The following is a 25,234-nucleotide window of genomic DNA, read 5'->3' on the forward strand; positions in this document are numbered from 1 at the left end:
CCTTCTCTCATTTTCTTCTTAAGCCCATAGGGGGCTCTGTAGGCTCATGCAGCAACTTGGATTATTTGGAGCTGGAGTTTAAGCACTGGTCCCACTGCCATGTTCATGGTAGAGAAAAAGAAAACTCAAATTATACTTTGTTTTTTTTCCTTCATCTTGTAAATGAAGATAATGAGAGCAGCTAAAGTTTCTGAGCTACCGTAAGACATGGCAACTAAAAGGACGATCAGCCATTTCTAAAACAATAAACTATACAGAAAATCTAAACAGTCTTGACTGGTGTTCAGTTACAGTAAAAGAATGATGTGGTGAGGCTGGTAATGTCATAATCACTGAGGGATGTGGTTTCAGGCATCACAGGGTAAAAGGAAGAAATAGTATCCTTAGGGGCAGCAAGGAAAGGAAATCCAAGAAGTAAAAGCACACTCCGCATTTATCTCTGTAAACAATATTCCTTATCCTGAATCTGATACAGCGTTGAAAGAAGCAACACAGCAGGAAAAAAATGACTCCTCAGCTAGAGCTGAGCCCCTCAGCGTCCGGCAAAGTTGCTGAAAGAAGTCCTTGAGGGGCACCGAACGGCCTATCATTATGATCACTCTCCCGCGCGGGAGGGCTCAGAAATGGAGGTGGACGGAAGAGGAGGCAAGGAGGGACTAGAAGAGTTTTTCTTCATTTCACGGCTTCTGCTTGTTCTTAACTAGATATGCAAGAATGTTTTGGTCAAGTGCCTCTGTGGTTGCTAGTTTACAAAGGGATAATCTTAGAGAGAGAGAGAGATACACTGATGTCAACTGCTACCAAGGTTCACCAAAAGCATCTGTCTGATATCAGTGATAATATTGGGCTCCTGGAGAAAGAAGTCTCTGATTTAAGGGTAACTGGGAAATCTGAAGATTTTCCAAAGTAGATTACTGCTTTGGATTAATTCAGGGATTAGCCTTAAATGATTGTGGCTGGCCCTTCATCAGTTTTCAGAATAGCTTTATTCATTTAATACTCATAAGACATATTAGGGCAATTTGACAAATTAAATTTGTAGAAATCTGAGTTAATTTGTTAGAGTGCTATGCTTCTGTGTTAGGCCTCCTGAGAACAGCTGTGACCCTCTATGGCCTATCCCGGGGGCGGCAGTGTATAAAACAGCTGCCGAAGTCAAAACCAGAGGAGCAGCCAATGCTTTCACTTCATCTGATCTTCCAAGGTCAGTCAGCCTGACTTCTAAAATTACTGTTTAAATCACTGTTGGTAAAGTGAACATTGGTTTTAGAGGAGTCTTAAATAACAATTCTGGATAATTACTAAACATACCTTTGGGTATCAATACTGGGTCAAATGAGGCTGATACCCTCTGTGAAAATGTCTTCTTGATGGGTTAATCTTTGAAAACTACAAGATTTTTCTCTTCATGTATCTAGCTTTATTTTATAGTGACTAGTTGCAAGTTTCACAATCACTCAAGAGGGGTAAATGGCTCACATGGGAGGTAAATTACATACACAAACACACAAATACATTTTTTTGGCAGTTAACCTTTCCTGCTTTTCCAAAGAACATCTGAAATCCGACACCCCTCCTGTATTTTTAACACACACCTTAGTTGCCATAGCAATACTTTCTGGTCGTGAAATACCTCTAGGATGAAATTGGCTGAGGCATATTTACCATGCCCCGAACTCCGCTGTTTCCAGGCACTAGGATTTCTGGTCCCCTTTTAAGCGTTCACACAGCTCAGACTCCAGAGGCAACTGGAAACCACAGATAGGATTTTTTATTTTACGATTTTTCTGGGAACCAGAGCTCCGAGGTCTGAGGGTGATAAGACTTCAGTGCCACGTAGGTAGGCTCAGAAAGAAACAACACTTAGTAAATAAATCATGGATCAGTAAGACAAGGAAGAATTCCTTGGTTCAGGGCTGTGACAGACAATGCTCAGCATGACTGATACGAGGCAAATTTTGCAAAATGTCTTTCCAATTTCCAGTAGAACTATAGGCAATCTTAACCCAAGCCAGAGGAGTCATATATTCAGATGTTTGTTGTATTCCTTAGGCTATAAAAAGGAAACATCTAGCTTTGCTTTTGTTGCAGTGGCTGCAACAATGGGCTCAGACAGCAATGATTGTGAGGATGGAGCAGGACCAGGCAGTGTTCCGTTCTGTGGTACATAAGGTTGCTGTGAGTCAGAACTGACTCAGTAATACCTAACAACAACTAGCTCTCTAGGTTGCAAAGAAGGCTTTCCTAACGTAAATAGATGTGCTGCTTGCCTCTGTAGCACTCAGACAGAATGAAATGGAAGCGGCATGGAACATGTGAGGCAAGCGTCCTTACCTGTGTTAACGTCAAGCGCCTAACTCCAGAGCTTAATCTCAGTCATTTGCTGGAGATGCCAGATCTTTAACAGTTTCCTCACATACGCTTCTATCAAACACACTGAACAAATATGATGTCCAATTTAGCTGATAGATAGAGCTCACTTAGGTGCACTAACATACCATGTTGTCAGTTCAGTCAATGAGTGTTTATTGAGTACTCACAGAGCAGAGTTCCATTCTAGGCAGCTGGAAACTGCTGCAAAGACCCAACTCCTTCTCAATACTATAAATCCATTACTTTGGATTTGAGATTATCTGTAGCCCTACTGGAGAGTGAGGGCAGCACAGGTGTAGAAAATACTCGAATAATTACAAAACAGCATTTGAGTCATGAGCTTCAATTCCTCTCCCCACCCTTCCAGACTAACTCATCATTTAGAGTTATTAAACAGGAAAAATGGTTTGTGATGCCTCTCTTTTTCTTTCTGTGCCTATCCTTTGGGAGGGAAGTAGATGAGCAATAGTTTGGCAGGGTGGTAAGCAGCAGGAAGAAGGAAAAATAGCAGTCAAAAAAGGATCTTGTTAATCTACAAACTGAATAGATAATCTGGAGTTGGTTGTAGCCTCACAATAGTGAAAGGGCAGCTAAACCCGCCATGGGCTTGATAGCTCACAGAGTATGAAAAATATGGCAGTGAATAAGGACTATAGTGGTATATCTAGTTTTTTTTTTTTAAAGGATAAGCTTGCAATTGCTTCTTTTGACCTATATTTAATAACTGCAAGACATAAACTGATCTGTGGTCCAGACATTCTCTGCCAGATTAACATTTATAACTGATAAAAATGCTTTTTTTTTTTTTTTCCTACTGCAAAATATAAAAAGCGTCATCCCCACAGACTAAAAAGATCATGAATACACATCAAGAATGTATTTTGGGGTAGACCCACTTTGCCCTTACATATTATATTCATTTAACAATTTCCAATAGAGGAGCTCAAAATATTTTTGTGTCATTAACTCCTTAATCCTCCTAACACCCAGAGAGGCTGTGGGTTTATCTAGCTGCATCATATTCGTACTGTTTCATCTTTGGACAGCCCACTTACTTACAATTAGGATTGTTGGTTAAAGTATAATGGGTATTTTACTTACAGTACTGTGCATATCAATAACAAAACCATCATTTTCAAGCTAATGTAAAAATAGTTAATTTAATTGACTATCTTATAATTGGAAACCCCAGAAGCTCTATGGGGCAGTTCTACTCTGTCCTATAGGGTCGATATGAGTCAGAATAAACTCGAGGGCACTGGGTTTTATCTTATAATTAGGGTTTCAACAAAGTGCTGTTACTTATTATCTGGAAAAGACTGGGTGGTAGGCATACCTAATGCACAACATATTTGGTTTCGATACTAACCTGAAAACACTTTCAGGAATATTGTGATTAGCAAGTAGAAGGATAATAAGTCTTAAACTAAGGCGACAGAGGGACTATAAACTCAGACATTAGGTAGATTTGGTTAGTTATTATGACTCTACCCTGGTCTTTTTATGTGGTCAGGCCTCAGAAGATTTCTTGTTATTTAAGTTTTAATGTTTTTAAAATGGCATGAGAATGATACAATTACTACTCAATTACCCACTTTTAAGGCACATTCCAGGTAATTTCTCTTTTTCTTGCAAATAACTTTGGCTGTGCCTGTAAACCTAGCAACAAGGAGGATAAACTCCTTATTTCCCAGTCATGCTGCCTGCTCAGGCTCCTGGGAAAAAGAAAGCAATGCAAAAGATGGAGAGACAGCTCCCTATTAAACTGCAAGGACTGGGGCACCTCCTGCTGTTTTCTTTTCCAGGTTCGAGGAGCTGGTTGGATCACTGTGGGTCAGGAGCAGAGAAAAAGTGGCTTCTAAAGGCCTCTCCACCCCCACCCCCACCCCCCCCCCCCCCCCCCAATCCTAGGCAAAGAAAATGTTCTAATGGTGCTAATGAAACATTGGGATAGCAGGTGGGATGATCTGGGGAGAAGGTGAGTGAATACAGAGACAACAACAAATGTCTCAGGTCTGTCACCTTTCAGAGTTGCCTCTCTTACCTGGCCTCTTACTTGCCCTCCCTCACACTGCTCCAGCTACACTGGCCTCCTTGCTGCTCCTGTAACCTGCCTGGCACTTCCCCACCTCAGGGCCTTGGCACTCTGCCTGTGATGCTCATCCCCAGGTCGCCAGATGGCTTGCTCTTCCAATCCTCAGGCCTCTGCTCAAATGTCTCCCTTCTCAGTGAAGCCTCCCTTGACCACTCAGTCTAAAACAGCACTGATTCTCCTCTCCAGGCCTTCCCCCTTGATTTGTTTTTCTCCGTAGCATTTCTAAATATCTGACATATTACAAATATTATTTGGTTACTGTTTATCTCTCCCCAACCAGAATCTCAATTCCATAAGAGCACCAGTTTTTGTTTTGCTTATTCATTGCTGTATCCCCACAGTGTCTAGGACAGTGCCTGGCACTGAGTCAGAGGCTCAGTAAGTATCTGTTGAGTGAATGAAAGAAAACAGGCGGTGGGGAAGAAACGGTCAGAAATCATTTTCAGGGCCAGCCTCTGCAGGATACCTCAAGGGCACTGGTACCTGAGACACTAGAGGGGTTAGGCTCCTGCTGACTGTGGTCAGAACCAGGCATTTTCTGTTAAGAAAGAAGGTTCTGCTTGCCTACCCAGCTACAGGGTAAATGCTCTGGAAGGGAAGAAAATGGTTTCTGTGGATGAAAACAAAACAGACAAACAAAAGGAACCTTTATTCACAAAAAAATTATGTCCTCTTTCAGGAGTAACGAATGCAGCGACCAAGATGAATCAATTTGTGTTTGAAACCTTTGTCTCTGTAGTCACTAATTACAAAGAAACTTGAATTTTAAACCAGTGTATGACCCGATAAGGCCCCACCTCCAAGAGGGTGCAGGAAGAGTTTCCAGAATTTCTCCCTCTTCCCTCCTAGATGGGAAAGGGTTAGTCACTCATCTTTGTAATGCTCTCCCTCTAGGTGTTGATTGAGAATCACTGTGCTTCTTGGATACAGTGACTAGGAAAGCAAGTCAGTCATCACAAGCAATAGAAGCTTCAGGTCAAATGTCACTGGCTAACCAACCTGTCATTGGTCAATTACTCATCTCCATGAAGAGGTGCCACTGATTTCGTTCCCTACCAATAAACATCTATCTGGGCACATCAGCTAACCACAGCCTGCCAAAATACCCAGCATCGCCCGTGGTCATTGGTGGTTAAGAAATCTCTCTCCCTTCCTCTTGATCATGTCACAGAAGAGGCAAATGCAGTTCCTGACAACATAATGTTAGATTCACAGAGACGTGTTTCTCTGGACACTCGGCCAGTTATACAGGGCTTCACTAGCATGGATTTTCTTACTGCAAAAACAATAGCTGGCCGTAAGGAAGTTGGACGTGTCATACTGTGCTCAGATATACATCTCTGCCTTTGGTTACGTTCATGCTCATCATCTTCCCTGAGTCAGGAAAAGAAAAGCTGTTTGGGGGAGCCATTTGTATTCTACATTTAAAGAAAACCAAATGGGCTGTGTTCTCTCCTGCCTTAAGCCCCAGGGTCACCTTTTCCTGGAGTCAAATTCAACATCTCAGATTCTTCGGGTAGAGCTAAAGGCCAAGGTGGCCTTGCCACATGAAGAGCTTGTCTCTCTCTCTGACGTCACCTTGGCAATGACCTCAAGAGGTCCTTGTTGGATCTAATATTCTAGGTCTCCTACTATATCTGCTACAATTTTCCCTACTATTTTGACAGACTACTTCATCTGTACATTCAATTTGCCAAGGGAGGCTTATCCTGAGTCATCACAGGTTTATATATCAGGGAAGGCTGGGAGGAGGCAGCAAGTAAACAATTATAACACAAGAGTGACGAATGTTCTGATAGGAATTAAATACCAAATAGTAAAAAAAAAAAAAATCCGTTGCTGTTGAGTAGATTCCAACTTATAGCGACCCTACAGGACAGAGGAAAACTGCCCCACAGGGTTTCCAAGGAACACCTGGTGGATTTGAACTGGTGACCTTTTGGTTATCAGCCGTAGCTCTTAAACACTACGCCACCAGACCACTGAAAAGGGTTGTCTCAAGCAGTTCAGGAGATGATGAAAGGTCGGAGAAGAATTCCCAAGTATTGAAGGGGAAATAAAAGCCAGGTGAAAACAGAGTAATGAGCAGGTACTGAGAGACACAAGCAACGAAAACAGCATGTTCCAAGATTTGATAGCATGGAGGTAAGAGAGAGTATGGCACATGTGCAGAACTCGAAGGAGCTGGACAGGCTGGGACAAAGTATGTGTGGGGGAGTGGGTGGACAAGCAGGAGGCAAGGCTGTATAGACTTGTCAGATTGTTCTTAAATGGCCAAACTTTCTCCTAAAGGCAAACAGTAGCCAGGAATCCTCTTAGGAAGGGGAGTAACAGTGTGGGGAAGGCTGCAGTTGGGGAAGGAAGGGCCAGGCTGAAGTCTGAAAATCAGACAAGAGAAACCGCAAAGGTGCAACCATGGTAATGGCGATGGGGGTAGAATTGTGAGATACTTAGCAGGTGGTACTAAAAGAGCTTCATGGCTGACTGGTTAAGGAGGCAGATGAAGGAATTTTGAGAGATTCCCATGTTTCTGGCTCAGAAGAGAGATGGTGGTGTCACTGAATGAGATGGGGAGTCACGACATGACGCGACTTGGGCAGGGGAGGGGGAAAACAATGGAATTCCATTTCACACATCTTGCTTTGAGATGCCCATGGAACACTGTTGTGTACTGGTGGGGAGGGGGTGTGGGGTGACAAGTAAGCAGACAGTATACACAGAACATTAAAAGAGAGTGGGCAGAGCCACTGAGCTGCCAGTTTGCTTCCATCTTCATTGGCAAGAAGATTGGTCTTCAAATTAGGAACGGCAGAACAAACATAATAAAGAGAAAATTGAAGCCCCAAATAGGTGAAATGAAGGCAAGAGAGTATCTACTCAATTTAAATCATTTCAAGTCTCCTGGCTCAGATGAGTTACACCCCAAGCCTGCTGAAAGAAATTGCAGATGTAATCTCAGAGACGCGATTGGTAATCTTCAAGAAATTGTGGAGACTATAAGGAGTGCAAGAAGACGAGAAGGACAACAGATTTTTAAAGTGACATGGGATAGATTGTAGTAGGAAATATACAGATAAACTTGACACCATTTATGATAATTCTAGAATGGCTTATTAAATAGATGGCTTATGAGTACTTTAGTTAAGGCTGCAACTGAGAAAAAGGAAGGGGGGTTGTTGCTGGCTATGTGACGGAAGTATATTTGCACTGGTAGGTTACCCAGACTCATTTTGGCTTGTCTCATCCCCTTCCTAAGCAAAAAGTGAGCTGCCTGGGCTGCAGTATGAACTCCAGGCTTCTCTATCTCTGATTTGCCTGTGGTACTCAGCCTGTTATGCGGTCCTTTAGGAAAAGGGGCTGACAATTTAAATGAAGAATTTCACAGTCTGAATTCTTTAAGAAATCCAGCATCAACTCCTCAGGGTGCCCCAGGGAACTGGCAAGCAGCATTAACCTCTGTGGTTATTAGCCTAAACATCAATAAACCTTTTCCTATTACAATCCTACTACCTTATTTTTTGTGCTGGTTCTTTCTGTATATATACTGACTGTTTAGGAAGCAACAAAGCAGATGTGGCAGAGTGTGATGCAGCACAGACAGCCATCTCCTGCCAACACTTCTACACCAGGCAGGTGGAGATCGGTTTCTTACATTAGTGCTTCAGAGGCCTTCTTAAAACCAGAAAGAAAGGAAAAAGAAGAAAAAAAGGGAAAGGGAGGAAGAAAAGGAGAAGGAAGAAAGGAATAGGCCTACTTAAGACTCAGATTTTCACATTTAAAAATTACATAATCCTTTAAGTCAAGCAATACTGGGTTAAAGTCCCCTTCTTAAAACAAAACCAAACAAAAACTTAGCCACAAAGGTCACTAAGATCCTTTAGAAGCAGGTCTCATATTCAGATCTGTTTGGTTCACACAGAAAGTCATTTGTTAAAGTTGAAACATGATTTTTCATTCCATATAACCTCTCTTGACATTTTCCTATAAGCCCCTAACTAGTCCAAATTGAGACTTGAGAGGAAGTCAGCAACATCCAGGGAGGGGCCGCTAATTTAATCCCTCCACAGATCCAATTTTGGTGCATCTCCCTCCTCAGAAGATCTAAGCAAGCACCCTATATAAAACTCTTTGCCTCTTGCTTTTCTTCCCTAAGGATATTTAGAGCAAAGGACAGTAGTTTCTTCACTGAAGTTACTGGGATCATCAAAAGCAATTTGCACGTGTGTTTTCCATTCTAAAAGTAATGAATGAAAAGCCATATTCTTACCGTATTGACCCGATCATGTACGGCTGTGCCAGCTGAACCACAATCGCACCGCTTCCCAGCTGATGACACGTGTAGCCAGAATCCCAGTCGTAATTTTTGGTGTCTCCATTCAGCAAGGCATTTCTGCTCCGACTGACACCTTCAATCACGCTGGCACAATCAGCAATTGTTGCAACATTCTCCATGGGAACTAAGAATCCAAACACAAAATTTGGCATTAGGATACCAAACCCAGTGCCGTTGAGTCGATTCCGACTCATAGCGACCCTCTAGGACAGAGTAGAACTGCCCCATAGAGTTTCCAAGGAGCGCCTGGTGGATTTGAACTGTTGACCCTTTGGTTAGCAGCCATAGCACTTAACCACTACGCCACCAGGGTTTCCCTAAGAGAAGCCAAATATATCCTGATAATGTGCTCAGAACAAAATTACTGTCCCAAATCAACGATAAAAGGGAAATGAAAATATCTTGATTACTTTAAGAGATAAACACAATTTTGATGCCAAATAGTTTTTTTTTTTTTTTTAAACTTAAAACTTAAGGTTGGAACAAACGAACTCACAAGCAGCAATTAATCCTAAAGCATTTTATTACAGAGAAATATGATACCCACAAAAGTGTAGAATGGGTAAATACATTGAGCGATATAACTACAACGGGAAACTACACAGCAATTGAGATGACTTAACTACAACTATATTCAAATGGCTGAATCTCAAAACCAAATGTTGAGTGAAAAAAGCAAGGTACAGAAGAACACAGAGTATGAGTTTATTTACACAAAGTTTTAAAAAAGGCAGAACTAATAATATGCTTTGTTTAGGGATATACACACATATGTAAAACTTAGAAAGGAAATCTGGGCAATTATTTACACAAAATTGAGAATAGTTATGTCTTTGGAAAGAGAAGAGGAAATCTTAGAGAGGTCCCTGGGGGCTTCAAAAGTACCGGGCTTGTTCTGCTTCTTAAGCTAATGATGGGTACAAAGGCATTTATTTTACTAGTATTCTCTAAACTGTACAGATTTATTGTATTTACTCTTCTGAAAATTTGTTTGAAGACATATGACATATATAAACAGGATTTTAGAATTCATAAAACAGGGATGCAACTTAGGACATGGTACCAATCCCTTTTCAGAATATACAGTTGCCTTCAGCCATGATTCCTTTTCTACTTTTTAATACTTATGCATTCTAACACTTATGCACTTTCCTTTGTTCACGAACTGCTAGATTTTGAAATACCAGCTCTGTTTTGATTGAGTCTCTCTTTAAGTTCATATCAACCTGTTCATTTATAAAAGTCAAGGACTCTCAGAAAATGATGACTGTCCAAAAATGATGCAGATTCTCTAAACACCAAGAAGAGAAGGATAAAAGGTGAAGGCCTTTTAAGTCTCCCAGGACCTTTCTGTTCATATATTAGCACTGGGGTTTTCTTCTAACATTTAAGTTATTTAACCAATTCTAAAATTAACCCTAGCTATTTACATTCAAAATTTGTAACCTACTTTACATAATCTAAAAATGGATTGGGGAAAAAAAACTCTTACTAGATATATAAACGTGCTCTACTTTTCAGTACTCTCTGAAAAGGGAGAGGGTGAGCAATACTACTCCTCCTACCAAAACACTTCTAACCTTATAATGAAAGTAAGTAAAAACAGAAGACCTCATGTGGAGTAAATAATTGTATGTATATGTGTCTTCTAAACAATGCATTTATTTTCCAAAGTTGGGCACGCCTAGACTTGAGCTCTGATCTCATATACCTTCACTAATTGTCTGGCATTCTGAAAATGAGGAAAGCTATCCATACATAAGGAAGAAAGGGAAGGAGGGAAGAACAAGGAGGGAAGGAGGGAGGGAAAAATGAGGGAGGAAGGAAGAGAAGGAGGGTAGAAAGGAAGAAGGAAGGAAGGGAGAGAGGGAGGAAGGAATGGCTTTTTGGTCATGAATCCCTTGACTCTAAGCTTAACTACAAAGCGACCCACAAAAATACTGGTGAAATAATCTGTAAGGACAATCTCCTAGCAGAGAAGAGGCTCAGAGAGAAGCTCTCAATGACTTTGGAAAAAGACAGACATGAAGGACTATATTTAGAGGGCAAGTCATAGTTCTTTTTTGTCACGGAAAAGGGGAAATATTCCATACTTTGGAAGACAGAACTTAAGGAAGTGGCACAAAATACAGAGTAAGCAGAGCTGAGACATAAAATAATACTATAGGCAGGTTATGCTGCAGTAATAGATCACTTCTGATACTCTCAGTGGCTTAACATAGCACAAGTTTATTTTTCACTCACTCTGTATTCAGTGATGGTTGGAGATGTGGCTCTGCTCATTTTATCAGTCACGGATCAGAGTGCCAGGGACTTCTTATTAACACATGTTTCCACAATCACAGCAGCAGTAGGAAAAAAGTGAGCTGGGGACCGGCTATTAAAACTCTCCCCCATATATTATAGCTGATTGATTTTCAACAAAGGTTCTGAGATAATTCAATGGGCAAAGAACAGTCTCTTCAACAAATGGTGCTGTGACAACTGCATTCTACATGCAAAAGAATAAATGTGGACCCCTACTTCAAATCATACACAAAAATTAACTCAAAAGGGATTAATGACCTAAATATAAGAACTAACATCATAAAACTCTTAGAAGAAAACACAAAGGTAAAATCTTCATGACCTTTAATTTGGCAATGGATCCTCAGATATAATACCAAAAACATGAATAATAAATTTTATTGAAATTGAAAACTTTTGTGCATCAAGGGATATTATCAAGAAAGTGAAAAGATGACCTACAGAACGGGAGAAAATATTTTCAAGTCATATATCTGATAAGGATTTTTTTCTCAGTTCATTTTCTTCTCTAAATTTTATTTAGTTGTGGTTGTTGAGAATATACTCAGCGAAACATACACCAATTCAACAGTTTCTGAATGTACAATTTAGTGACTATGATTACATTCTTCGAGTTGTGTCCAATAAGGATTTAATATCCAGAATATATAAAGAACTCCTACAACCGAACAAAACAAAACAAAAAACCAAACAAACCAATTTAAAGGTGGGCAAAGGACTTGAACAGACATTTCTTCAAAGACCATATATACAAATGGCCAATAACCACGTGAAAAGATACTCAACATCATTCCCCTCAAAAAAATCCATCAGCATCGAGTTGATTCCAACTCATAGTGACCCTATAGGACAGAGTAGAACTGCCCCGTAGGGTTTCCAAGGCTGTAAATCTTTATGGAAGCCGACTACCACATATTTCTCCCACAGAGTGGCTGGTGGGTTCGAACTACCAACATTTCGGTTAACAGCCGAGAGCTTAACCACTGTGCCATCAAGGCTCCTTTCATCATTAGTCATTAGGAAAATGCATATCAAAACCATAAGGAGATATGACTTCACACCGACTAGGATGGCTATTAGAAAAAAAGGAAAATTGTAAAATGGTAAAAAATTGAACTCTCATGCTTCACTGGTGGGAATGTAAAATGGTGCAGGTACTGTGGAAAACAGTTTGGCAACTCCTCAAAAAGTTAAACATAGAATTACCATATGACCCAGCAATCCCACTCTTAGATAGATACCCAAAATAACTGAAAGCAGGATCTCAAACAGATATTTGTACACAATGTTCACTGCAGCATTATTTACAACCGTCAAAACGTGAAAAAAACAACAAAAAAACCAGTGTCCATTACAAATAAATGGATAAACAAAATGTGGTATATACAGTTTATCTTCACTATTCAGAGATTCAGTACTTGTGAGTTCACTTACTAAAATTTATTTGTAACCCCAGTATCAATACTTTCAGTGCTTTTGCAGTCATTCACAGATATGCACAGGGTAGCAAAAAATTTGAGCTGCCCGACACGCACATTCCCAGCTAAGGTCAAATAAGGCGATGTTCTGTCTTCTTGTTTCAGCTCTCATATTGTAAACAAGCGTCCTTTTCATGGCTCTTTAATGCCACATTCTCCACATTTTTGTGCTGTCTGTTGGTGACTTGGCTGTTTAAAATGGCACTCAATTGTAGGGCTGAAGTGCTGTCCAATATTCCTAAGTGCAAGACGACTGTGATGTGCCATACAGAAAAAACACTTGTGTTGGATAAGCTTCCTTCAAGAATGAGTTATAGTGCTGTTGGCTGTGAGTTCAATGTTAACAAGTGAAACATATGCACATCATAAATAAGGTGTCTTTAAATGGAAACGCAGATAAAGCAAGGTTATATATAGATGGAGTTGATGAAAATGATGTGACCAGAGGCTCACAGGAACCTAACCCTGTATTTCCCCTAAGAGCAATGGTTCAGTATTCACTAATTGAGTGCTCATGATAGCTTTATTGAATATAACTACCATGGATAATGAGAATCGACTGTTCATAGAGTGGAATTATTCAGTCATAAAAAGAAATAAGAAGGCAGTTCTACCCTGTCCTATACAGATTCTGTGAATCAGAATCAACTTGGAAAAAAAAAAAAAGAAATGAAGGTACACAACATGGATTAACCTTGAAAACATTATGATAAATGAAATAAACTAGACACAAAAGAACACATATTGCATGAGTCCACTTATTTTGAAATACCTAGAAAAGGCAAATGCATAGAGACAGAAAGGAAATTAGAGGTTACCGGGACTTGGGGGTAGGAGGGAGGAATGGGGAGTTATTACTCAACAAATACAGAGTCTGGAGTGATAAAAAAGTTTTGGAAATAGTGTTTAGGGTTGCACAATATTGTGACTATAAATAATGTCACGGAATTGGCTGCTTAAAAATGGCTAAAATGGCAAATCTTGTTATATATATTTTACCACAATACAATTAAGAATAAAACAAAAATTCTCCTCCCAAAGTAACACACATAACTTTACTTAAATTTCACCAGTCAAGGCACATCACATGGCCTTGCCTAACTTCAAAGGGATGAGAGAGTGCAATCCTGATGTATGCCTGTGAGAAGTGCCCACCAGAAGAAGAATATTTGGAGAACAATATTAACATCTATCACAAATATTAGACCAGAATGAAGGAACAGTCAATAGATAATGTATATAAAGTATTTTAATGTATGCATATACTAAAATATATCTAGGCTTCTGCTAGGGACATTTAGATTGTTACCATTTTTTAATTTGCTTTTACAAAGATGTTATGAACATTCTTATACATTCTTGCATACACTGTAAGAGTTTTTTTCCAAGGAATATACAGGATATATACAGAGAGAAGTGGAATTACACATGACTATGAATTATCTTTATCTTTCCTAGACATTGCTAATTACTCACCAAAGTGACTGTAAAAATTTATACTCTCGTCTCATTGCACCACATCCTCACCAACTCTTGTTAATGTTGGAGTGTGAAATGACACCTTATTGTGGTTTTAGCTTTTAATTTTCTAGTTAGGTAAAGCTGGGCTTCCCCCGGCCCCTTGGAACCATTCTCAGTCTGTAAACTGCCTATATCTTTATATTTTGCCTAATTACCTATTTAATGTCTTTCTAATTGATTTGCAGGAGTTCTTTAAATATTCTGGATACTTAAGTTGAAGTACTTAATCTTTTCCTTTATGATCTGTGCTTTTCTTTTTTACAAACTCATTTCTACCTCAAATTCATAAAGATATTTCCCTATATATTTTCTTCTAAAAGCTCTCAAATTTTTTTCCTCCCATGTTTGGTTCTTTAATCCATTCAGAATTTATTTTTGGTATGCTGTGAGACAGGGATCTATTTTCATTTTTTATTCACGAGGATGGCCAACTTCCTCAGCTCCATGTAATGAGCAGCCCATCCTCCCCACTAGTTTATGTTACTGTAGTCCCACATCAAGTCTGCAGCTATACTGGCATCTCATTTTAAGATCTGTGCTTTGTTTCACTGACTAATTCGCCTAGGCTTGTGCCTTTGCCATGCTGTTTTAAATAATCTACAAATATCTGGTAAAGTGAATACTTTCCATTTTTTTTCCTCTGAAACTGTCTTAGATATTTTTGACCACGTCCAGAAAACTTTTCATTTTGTTTACTGACATGAGATTTGTTTTTCATTCCAAATAATGCTTATGTCTTTTCTTTCTTCGTCAGTGTACTTTATGGGTTTGTCTACTTACAGCATCAACTTTTTATTTTGTTGATTCTCTATTTTCTATTTCACTAAAATTTGCTTTTCTTTGCATTAGTTTCTTCCACTGACTCCTTTGGATTTACTCTTTACTCTTTTTTTTTTTTTTCCATAACTACGTGAAGTAAATGCTTAGCTTACTAATCTTTCTCCTTTTCTAATAAATGTATTTAATGCCAAGATTTTTAACTCCAAATCTTGTTTTAACTTTATCCTCAAGTTCTGATATACAGGTGTGTTGAAAAGTATTGGTCTGGTGTTGTGTAGAATGTCTCTCAATTTGAGTTGGTTTGTCTGATCTACAATGTTCTGCATTGATCACTTCTAAATATGTTCCAATTTTCATTATGAATTTTTCTTTGACCCATAAATGATTTGGAAGTATGTTTTTAACTTTCTAAATATAACTTTTAAGGTTGACTTTTTGCTACTGATTATTAATTACATTGTAATGTGGGTATACAAGTGTGGTGTGTATGATATTGACTCTATGGTGTTTGTTGAGATATACTTTGTAGACGAGTACATGGTCAATTTTTATTAAATATTACATGTGCCAGAAGAAAATGTGTACTCTCTAATTTGGAGGATGGAAGAAATACAACCAGATGCAAGGGTGGTGAGACTTTGCTTGCTTACTTTGAACAAGCCATCAGGAAAGGCCAATCACCAGAAAAAGACATCATGTCGGATAAAGAAGCGGGTCAGTGAAAACAAGGGAAACCCGCAATGAGATGGACTGACACAACAGCCACAACGATAGACGCAGACATACCAACAATCATGAAGAGGCCACAAGACCAGGTAGTGTTTCCTTCTGCTACATACAAGGTCACCACGAGTTTGAGTCAATCGCACTACAGCAGCATGGTTTTATACACGTCTATCAGATCAAACTTGTCGATCCTGTTGTTCAAATCACATATATGCTTACTAATTATTGGAAGAAGTAAGTTTATTAATTACTGGGAAATGCATTATAACTGTAGCTTTGTCAATTTTTTCTTGTAAGTCTCTCAATTTTTGCTTTATATATTTTGAGACCGTGGAATTTATTTCATTTCATTTTAGGAATATTCTATCTTCCTGGTGGACTGAACTTTTTATCATTATGTAGTATCCTTCTTATCCCTAACAATGCTGCTGCCCTAAAGTCTATGTCTGATATTCAAGTAACTATAGCACTTTATTTTGGCAACCATTTTCTTAGTATCACCCTAATTTCAACTTTTCTGGTCTCTTGTAAATAACAAGAGATTTTAAAAAATTCAGTGTCTTCTTTTAACTCACAGAATTACACAGCTTACATTATTATTCCTAATATATTTGGATTCATTTTTACTTCCTGTTCACATTTTTTTTTTCTTTTCTGTTTCCCCCATCTTTCTGTTCACTCTGTTCCTGTTTCTAACAGAGTGATTAAAAAAAAAAACAAAAAACAAAAACCAGTTACCATTGAGTCAATTCCAACTCCTAGCCACCCTACAGGACAGAGCAGAACTGCCCCATAGGGTTTCCGAGGGGCAGCTGGTAGATTCGAACTGCCGACCTTTTGGTTAGCAGCCAAACATTCAACCACTCACTGACTGTCCCCCATTACTGATCTGATTTGGAAGTTATTCTATTTCTACTCTTTTACCAATTACTCTTAGATTTTGGACATGCATATCAGACTTAATTATGTCTAAAATAAAAAAAATCACAATTTCCTTTTCCTGAACAACATAAAAGACCTTAACATTTTTTAATACTAATCACTCCCCTCCTAGCTTATCTGTCACTACCTACCTAACATTTTTGTTCCACCTTGTTTTACTTTCTAAATCAGTCATTATTATTATTACTTTATACAACCAAGATTTAACTACATTCACCAATTTGTTAGCTCACCATTACTTTTTTTTTTATAACTTTTATTAAACTTCAAGTGAACGTTTACAAATCCAATCAGTCTGTCACATATAAGTTTACATACATCTCACTCCCTACTCCCACTTGCTCTCCCCCTCTTGAGTCAGCCCTTTCAGTCTCTCCTTTCTTGACAATTTTGCCTGCTTCCCTCTCTCTCTATCCTCCCATCCCCCCTCCAGACAAGAGTTGCCAACACAATCTCAAGTGTCCACCTGATATAATTAGCTCACTCTTCATCAGCGTCTCTCTCCCACCCGCTGACCAGTCCCTTTCATGTCTGATGAGTTGTCTTCGGGGATGGTTCCTGTCCTGTGTCAACAGAAGGTCTAGGGAGCATGGCCGCCGGGATTCCTCTAGTCTCAGTCAGACCATTAAGTTTGGTCTTTTTATGAGAATTTGGGGTCTGCATCCCACTGATCTCCTGCTCCCTCAGGGGTCCTCTGCTGTGCTCCCTGTCAGGGCAGTCATCGATTGTGGCCGGGCACCACCTAGTTCTTCTGGTCTCAGGATGATGTAGGTCTCTGGTTCATGTGGCCCTTTCTGTCTCTTGGGCTCTTAGTTGTCGTGTGGCCTTGGTGTTCTTCATTTTCCTTTGCTCCAGGTGGGTTTAGACCAATTGCTGCATCTTAGATGGCCGCTTGTTAGCATTTAAGACCCCAGACACCACATTTCAAAGTGGGATGCAGAATGATTTCATAATAGAATTATTTTGCCAATTGACTTAGAAGTCCCCGCAAACCATGTTCCCCAGACCCCCGCGCTTGCTCCGCTGACCTTTGAAGCATTCATTTTATCCCGGAAACTTCTTTGCTTTTGGTCCAGTCCAACTGAGCTGACCTTCCATGTATTGAGTGTTGTCTTTCCCTTCACCTAAAGCAGTTCTTATCTATTGATTAATCAATAAAAAACCCTCTCCCACCCTCCCTCCCTCCCTCCCCTTCTCGTAACCACAAAAGTATGTGTTCTTCTCAGGTTTACTATTTCTCAAGATCTTATAATAGTGGTCTTATACAATATTTGTCCTTTTGCCTCTGACTCATTTCGCTCAGCATAATGCCTTCCAGGTTCCTCCATGTTATGAAATGTTTCACAGATTCATCACTGTTCTTTATCGATGCGTAGTATTCCATTGTGTGAATATACCAAAATTTATTTAACCATTCATCTGTTGATGGACACCTTGGTTGCTTCCAGCTTTTTGCTATCGTAAACAGAGCTGCAATAAACATGGGTATGCATATATCTGTTTGTGTGAAGGCTCTTATTTCTCTAGGGTATATTCCGAGGAGTGGGATTTCTGGGTTGTATGGCAGTTCTATTTCTAACTGTTTAAGATAACGCCAGATAGATTTCCAAAGTGGTTGTACCATTTTACATTTCCACCAGCAGTGTATAAGAGTTCCAATCTCTCTGCAGCCTCTCCAACATTTATTATTTTGTGTTTTTTGGATTAATGCCAGCCTTGTTGGAGTGAGACGGAATCTCATCGTGGTTTTAATTTGCATTTCTCTAATGGCTAATGATCGAGAGCATTTTCTCATGTGTCTGTTAGCTGCCTGAATATCTTCTTTAATGAAGTGTGTGTTCATATCCTTTGCCCACTTCTTGATTGGGTTTTTTGTGTTTTTGTGGTTGAGTTCTGACAGAATCATATAGATTTTAGAGATCAGGCACTGGTCGGAGATGTCACAGCTGAAAATTCTTTCCCAGTCTGTAGGTGGTCTTTTTACTCTTTTGGTGAAGTCTTTAGATGAGCATAGGTGTTTGATTTTTAGGAGCTCCCAGTTATCGGGTTTCTCTTCTTCATTTTTGGTAATGTTTTGTATTCTGTTTATACCTTGTATTAGGGCTCCTAGGGTTGTCCCAATTTTTTCTTCCATGATCTTTATCGTTTTAGTCTTTATGTTTAGGTCTTTGATCCACTTGGAGTTAGTTTTTGTGCATGGTGTGAGGTATGGGTCCTGTTTCATTTTTTTGCAAATGGATATCCAGTTATGCCAGCACCATTTGTTAAAAAGGCTATCTTTTCCCCAGTTAATTGACACTGGTCCTTTGTCAAATATCAGCTGCTCATACGTGGATGGATCTATGTCTGGGTTCTCAATTCTGTTCCATTGGTCTGTGTGTCTGTTGTTGTACCAATACCAGGCTGTTTTGACTACTGTGGCTGTATAATAGGTTCTGAAGTCGGGTAAGGTGAGGCCTCCCACTTTCTTCTTCTTTTTCAGTAGTGCTTTGCTTATCCGGGGCTTCTTTCCCTTCCATATGAAATTGGTGATTTGTTTCTCTATCCCCTTAAAATATGACATTGGAATTTGGATCGGAAGTGCGTTAAATGTATAGATGGCTTTTGGTAGAATAGACATTTTTACTATGTTAAGTCTTCCTATCCATGAGCAGGGTATGTTTTTCCACTTAAGTATGTCCTTTTGAATTTCTTGTAGTAGAGCTTTGTAGTTTTCTTTGTATAGGTCTTTTACATCCTTGGTAAGATTTATTCCTAAGTATCTTATCTTCTTGGGGGCTACTGTGAATGGTATTGATTTGGTGATTTCCTCTTCGGTGTTCTTTTTGTTGATGTAGAGGAATCCAAGTGATTTTTGTATGTTTATTTTATAACCTGAGACTCTGCCAAACTCTTCTATTAGTTTCAGTAGTTTTCTGGAGGATTCCTTAGGGTTTTCTGTGTATATAATCATGTCATCTGCAAATAGTGATAACTTTACTTCTTCCTTGCCAATCCGGATACCTTTTATTTCTTTGTCTAGCCTAATTGCCCTGGCTAAGACTTCCAACACGATGTTGAATAAGAGCGGTGATAAAGGGCATCCTTGTCTGGTTCCCGTTCTCAAGGGAAATGCTTTCAGGTTCTCTCCATTTAGAGTGATACTGGCTGTTGGCTTTGCATAGATGCCCTTTATTATGCTGAGGAATTTTCCTTCAATTCCTATTTTGGTAAGAGTTTTTATCATAAATGGGTGTTGGACTTTGTCAAATGCCTTTTCTGCATCAATTGATAAGATCATGTGGTTTTTGTCTTTTGTTTTATTTATGTGATGGATTACATTAATGGTTTTTCTGATATTAAACCAGCCTTGCATACCTGGTATAAATCCCACTTGATCAGGGTGAATTATTTTTTTGATGTGTTGTTGGATTCTATTGGCTAGAATTTTGTTGAGGATTTTTGCATCAATGTTCATGAGGGATATAGGTCTATAATTTTCTTTTTTTGTAATGTCTTTACCTGGTTTTGGTATCAGGGAGATGGTGGCTTCATAGAATGAGTTGGGTAGTATTCCGTCATTTTCTATGCTTTGGAATACCTTTAGTAGTAGTGGTGTTAACTCTTCTCTGAAAGTTTGGTAGAACTCTGCAGTGAAGCCGTCCGGGCCAGGGCTTTTTTTTGTTGGGAGTTTTTTGATTACCGTTTCAATCTCTTTTTTTGTTATGGGTCTATTTAGTTGTTCTACTTCTGAATGTGTTAGTTTAGGTAGGTAGTGTTTTTCCAGGAATTCATCCATTTCTTCTAGGTTTGCAAATTTGTTAGAGTACAATTTTTCATAATAATCTGAAATGATTCTTTTAATTTCATTTGGTTCTGTTGTGATGTGGTCCTTCTCATTTCTTATTCGGGTTATTTGTTTCCTTTCCTGTATTTCTTTAGTCAGTCTAGCCAATGGTGTATCAATTTTGTTAATTTTTTCAAAGAACCAGCTTTTGGCTTTGTTAATTCTTTCAATTGTTTTTCTGTTCTCTAATTCATTTAGTTCAGCTCTAATTTTTATTATTTGTTTTCTTCTGGTGCCTGATGGATTCTTTTGTTGCTCAGTTTCTATTTGTTCAAGTTGTAGGGACAGTTCTCTGATTTTGGCTCTTTCTTCTTTTTGTATGTGTGCATTTATTGATATAAATTGGCCTCTGAGCACTACTTTTGCTGTGTCCCAGAGGTTTTGATAGGAAGTATTTTCATTCTCGTTGCTTTCTATGAATTTCCTTGTTCCCTCCTTGATGTCTTCTATAACCCAGTCTTTTTTCAGGAGGGTATTGTTCATTTTCCAAGTATTTGATTTCTTTTCCCTAGTTTTTCTGTTATTGATCTCTAGTTTTATTGCCTTGTGGTCTGAGAAGATGCTTTGTAATATTTCGATGTTTTGGACTCTGCAAAGGTTTGTTTTATGACCTAATATGTGGTCTATTCTAGAGAATGTTCCATGTGCGCTAGAAAAAAAAGTATACTTTGCAGCAGTTGGGTGGAGAGTTCTGTATAAGTCAATGAGGTCAAGTTGGTTGATTGTTGTAATTAGATCTTCCGTGTCTCTGTTGAGCTTCTTACTGGATGTCCTGTCCTTCTCCGAAAGTGGTGTGTTGAAGTCTCCTACTATAATTGTGGAGGTATCTATCTCGCTTTTCAATTCTGTTAAAACTTGATTTATGTATCTTGCAGCCCTGTCATTGTGTGCGTAAATATTTAATATGGTTATGTCTTCCTGATCAATTGTCCCTTTTATCATTATATAGTGTCCTTCTTTATCCTTTGTGGTGGATTTAAGTCTAACGTCTATTTTGTCAGAAATTAATATTGCTACTCCTCTTCTTTTTTGCTTATTGTTTGCTTGATATACTTTTTTCCATCCTTTGAGTTTTAGTTTGTTTGTGTCTCTAAGTCTAAGGTGTGTCCCTTGTAGGCAGCATATAGATGGATCGTGTTTCTTTATCCAGTCTGTGACTCTCTGTCTCTTTATTGGTGCATTTAGTCCATTTACATTCAGGGTAATTATAGATAAATAAGTTTCTAGTGCTGTCATTTTGATGCCTTTTTATGTGTGTTGTTGACAATTTCATTTTTCCACATACTTTTTTGTGCTGAGGCGTTTTTCTTAGTAAATTGTGAGATCCTCATTTTCATAGTGCTTGACTTTATGTTAGTGGAGTCGTTACGTTTTTCTTGGTTTTTATCTTGAGTTATAGAGTTGTTATACCTTTTTGTGGTTACCTTATTATTTACCCCTATTTTTCTAAGTAAAAACCTAACTTGTATTGTTCTATATCGCCTTGTATCACTCTCCATATGGCAGTTCAATGTCTCCTGTATTTAGTCCCTCTTTTTGATTATTGTGATCTTTTACCTATTGACTTCCATGATTCCCTGTTATGTGTATTTTTATTTATTTTTTTAATTAATCTTAATTTGTTTGTTTTTGTGATTTCCCTATTTGAGTTGATATCAGGACGTTCTGTTTTGTGACCTTGTGTTGTGCTGATATCTGATATTATTGGTTCTCTGACCAAACAATATCCTTTAGTATTTCTTGTAGCTTTGGTTTGGTTTTTGCAAATTCTCTAAACTTGTGTTTGTCTGTAAATATCTTAATTTCGCCTTCATATTTCAGAGAGAGTTTTGCTGGATATATGATCCTTGGCTGGCAGTTTTTCTCCTTCAGTGTTCTGTATATGTCGTCCCATTCCCTTCTTGCCTGCATGGTTTCTGCTGAGTAGTCAGAACATATTCTTACTGATTCTCCCTTGAAGGAAACCTTTCTTTTCTCCCTGGCTGCTTTTAAAATTTTCTGTTTATCTTTGGTTTTGGTGAGTTTGATGATAATATGTCTTGGTGTTTTTCTTTTTGGATCAATCTTAAATGGGGTTCGATGAGCATCTTGGATAGATATCCTTTCGTCTTTCATGATGTCAGGGAAGTTTTCTGTCAGGAGTTCTTCAACTATTTTCTCTGTGTTTTCTGTCCCCCCTCCCTGTTCTGGGACTCCAATCACCCACAGGTTATCCTTCTTGATAGAGTCCCACATGATTCTTAGGGTTTCTTCATTTTTTTTAATTCTTTTATCCGATTTTTTTTCAGCTATGTTGGTGTTGATTCCCTGGTCCTCCAGATGTCCCAGTCTGCATTCTAATTGCTCGAGTCTGCTCCTCTGACTTCCTAGTGCGTTGTCTAATTCTGTTATTTTATTGTTAATCTTTTGGATTTCTACATGTTGTCTCTCTATGGATTCTTGCAACTTATTAATTTTTCCACTATGTTCTTGAATAATCTTTTTGAGTTCTTCAACAGTTTTATCAGTGTGTTCCTTGGCTTTTTCTGCAGTTATCCTAATTTCATTTGTGATATCATTAAGCATTCTGTAAATTAGTTTTTTATATTCTGTATCTGATAATTCCAAGATTGTATCTTCATTTGGGAAAGGTTTTGATTCTTTTGTTTGGGGGGTTGGAGAAGCTGTCATGGTCTGCTTCTTTAAGTGGTTTGATATGGATTGTTGTCTCCGAGCCATCACTGGGAAACTAGTTTTTCCAGAAAATCCGCTAAAAAAAAAAAATGCAGTCAGATCCCTATCAGAGTTCTCCCTCTGGCTCAGGCTATTCAGATGTTAATGAAGCCGCCTGGGGAGGGTGGGGGAGGGAACAGAGAGATAGGAGAGTAGCACCTCAGAATATAGCCAGAGTTGCTTGTCTTGCTTGGAATGACTATTATATCTGAGATTCCCACGGGCGCGTCGCCTATGTGTGCTGGCTGTGTGGAGATTGCCCCCGGGGGGTCTGGCCCTCTGGAGTCACGGTCAGATCCTCCGCTTCCAGCCCCACGCCCAGCGTCAAGGCTCCCCTACTGGGACGGTGCACTCTCGACTCCAAAATCAGTCGCTGCCTCCCGGGGACTTCTCGTCCCTCCAGCCGCGTGGCCGTGCCGCCCCGAGAACCAGTTGAGCCTCCTCCCGGGGTTAGTTCAGATGGGTGGAGCAGGTCCCTGTGCTTGTGCCGTGACCGAGTGTCCCGGCTGGGACGCTGTTCTCCCCGCTCCAATACCAGTCGCTGCCTCCCGGGGGCTTCTCCTACCGGCTGCGTCCCACGCCACCCGCGCGACCCGGCTGGTCCCCTTCCCGGGGCTAGTTCAGGGGGGTGGAGCAACTCTCCGTCTTTATGGCGTACCTGCGTCCAGTCCAAATCCCTGCGGGACGGTTCCCCGGCTCGGATGCTGCTCTTTCTGCTCTAAAACCAGTCACTGCCTCCCGGGGACTTCTCCTACCGGCTGCGTCCCACGCCGCCCGTGGAACCGGCTGGTCCCCCTCCCGGGGTTAGTTCAGGAGGGTGGAGCAGGTCTCTGTGCTTGTGCCGTACCTGACTGGTATGCTGGCTCCAGGCTCTGGAAACAATCGCTGCTTCCCCGTATTAGTTCGTTCTCCGTCTCTAAATCTGTGTTTGTTGTTCAGGGTTCGTAGATTGTTATGTATGTGATCGATTCACTTGTTTTTCCATGTCTTTGTTGTAAGAGGGATCCGAGGTAGCGTCTGCCTAGTCCGCCATCTTGGCTCCGCCCCCTCACCATTACTTTTTGTACAACCTTCTTTCTTCTTGGTTCAATTTTCTTCTTTCTAAGGAATATTCCTTAGTATTCAGCAAAGTCTTCGTCTGAAAGTATCTTTTTTTTATTGTGGCAAAATACATGTAACAAAACTCTTGCCATTTTAAGTGTACAAACCAGTGACGTTAATTACATTCACTGCGTTATGCAGCCATCACCACCATCCATTTCAATGTGTGTTTTGTCACCCTAAATTGAAACTCAGTACTTCTGAACAGTAACTCCCCATCTCCTTTTCCTCCCAAAACCAATTAGCCACTAATAAGCTTTTGTCTCTATGCATCTGCCTAGTCTACATATTGTCTGAAATTGTTTCTATTTTGCAGCCATTCTTGAAAAATAGTTAACTAGGTATACAGTTCTCAGTTAAAAGTTGTTTTTCTTTAGCATTTTGAAGCTATTATTCCATAGTCTTCCGGCCTCTTCTGTTGCTAAGCTTTGCTATCTCTCCAATTGTTGTACTGCTTTCTTCTCTCCAGCTAATTTTAATTTTTTTCTCTTTGATTTTGGTGTTTTTCAATTTTATAAGGTATAGATTAAACTTATCCTGCTCAGGACTTGAGATTCCTGAATATGAGTGAGGATTTATGGCTTTCATCAATTCTGGAAAATACTGGCCATTATTTCTTTGAATATTGATTCTCCTTTATTCTCTATTTTCTATCTTCTAAAAAAAAAAAATAATTTTTTTTTTTAGAATGTCTACTACAGTATGTTGAAACTTTTCATTCTATCCTCCATGTTTCTTAGCCTTCCTTTTGTATTTTTTTTCCCTTTATCTTCCTTTGAAGCCTTCTGGGTAATTTCTTTGTATCACTATTTGTGTTCAGAAACGCTGGTGGCATAGTGGTTAAGAATTCAGCTGTGAACCAAAAGGTCAGCAGTTTGAATCCCCCAGGCGCTCCCTGGAAACCCCATGGGGCAGTTCCTATTCTGTCCTGTAGGGTCACTATGAGTTGTAATCAACTCGATGGCAACGAGTTTATTTGTGTTCACTAATTCTCTTTAGGTGTATCTAACCTGCTGTTTAATCTGTCCAATAAATTTTTC

General features: G+C 39.4%; 1 protein-coding gene across 5 annotated transcripts in view; it reads right to left on the reverse strand.

Moving 5' to 3' along the window:
* BTBD9 (BTB domain containing 9) overlaps nt 1-25,234 on the reverse strand; it is a 454,871-nt gene that overhangs the window by 116,983 nt on the left and 312,654 nt on the right. For all 5 annotated transcript variants that reach the window (XM_049891262.1, XM_049891280.1, XM_049891268.1 and 2 more), the window contains exon 8: nt 8,736-8,925. In XM_049891262.1, the coding sequence (XP_049747219.1) occupies nt 8,736-8,925 (190 nt within the window). The remainder of the gene's footprint in view (nt 1-8,735; nt 8,926-25,234) is intronic.

Source organism: Elephas maximus, chromosome 1 (assembly GCF_024166365.1).
Source record: "Elephas maximus indicus isolate mEleMax1 chromosome 1, mEleMax1 primary haplotype, whole genome shotgun sequence".
NCBI classification, from domain to species: domain Eukaryota; kingdom Metazoa; phylum Chordata; class Mammalia; order Proboscidea; family Elephantidae; genus Elephas; species Elephas maximus.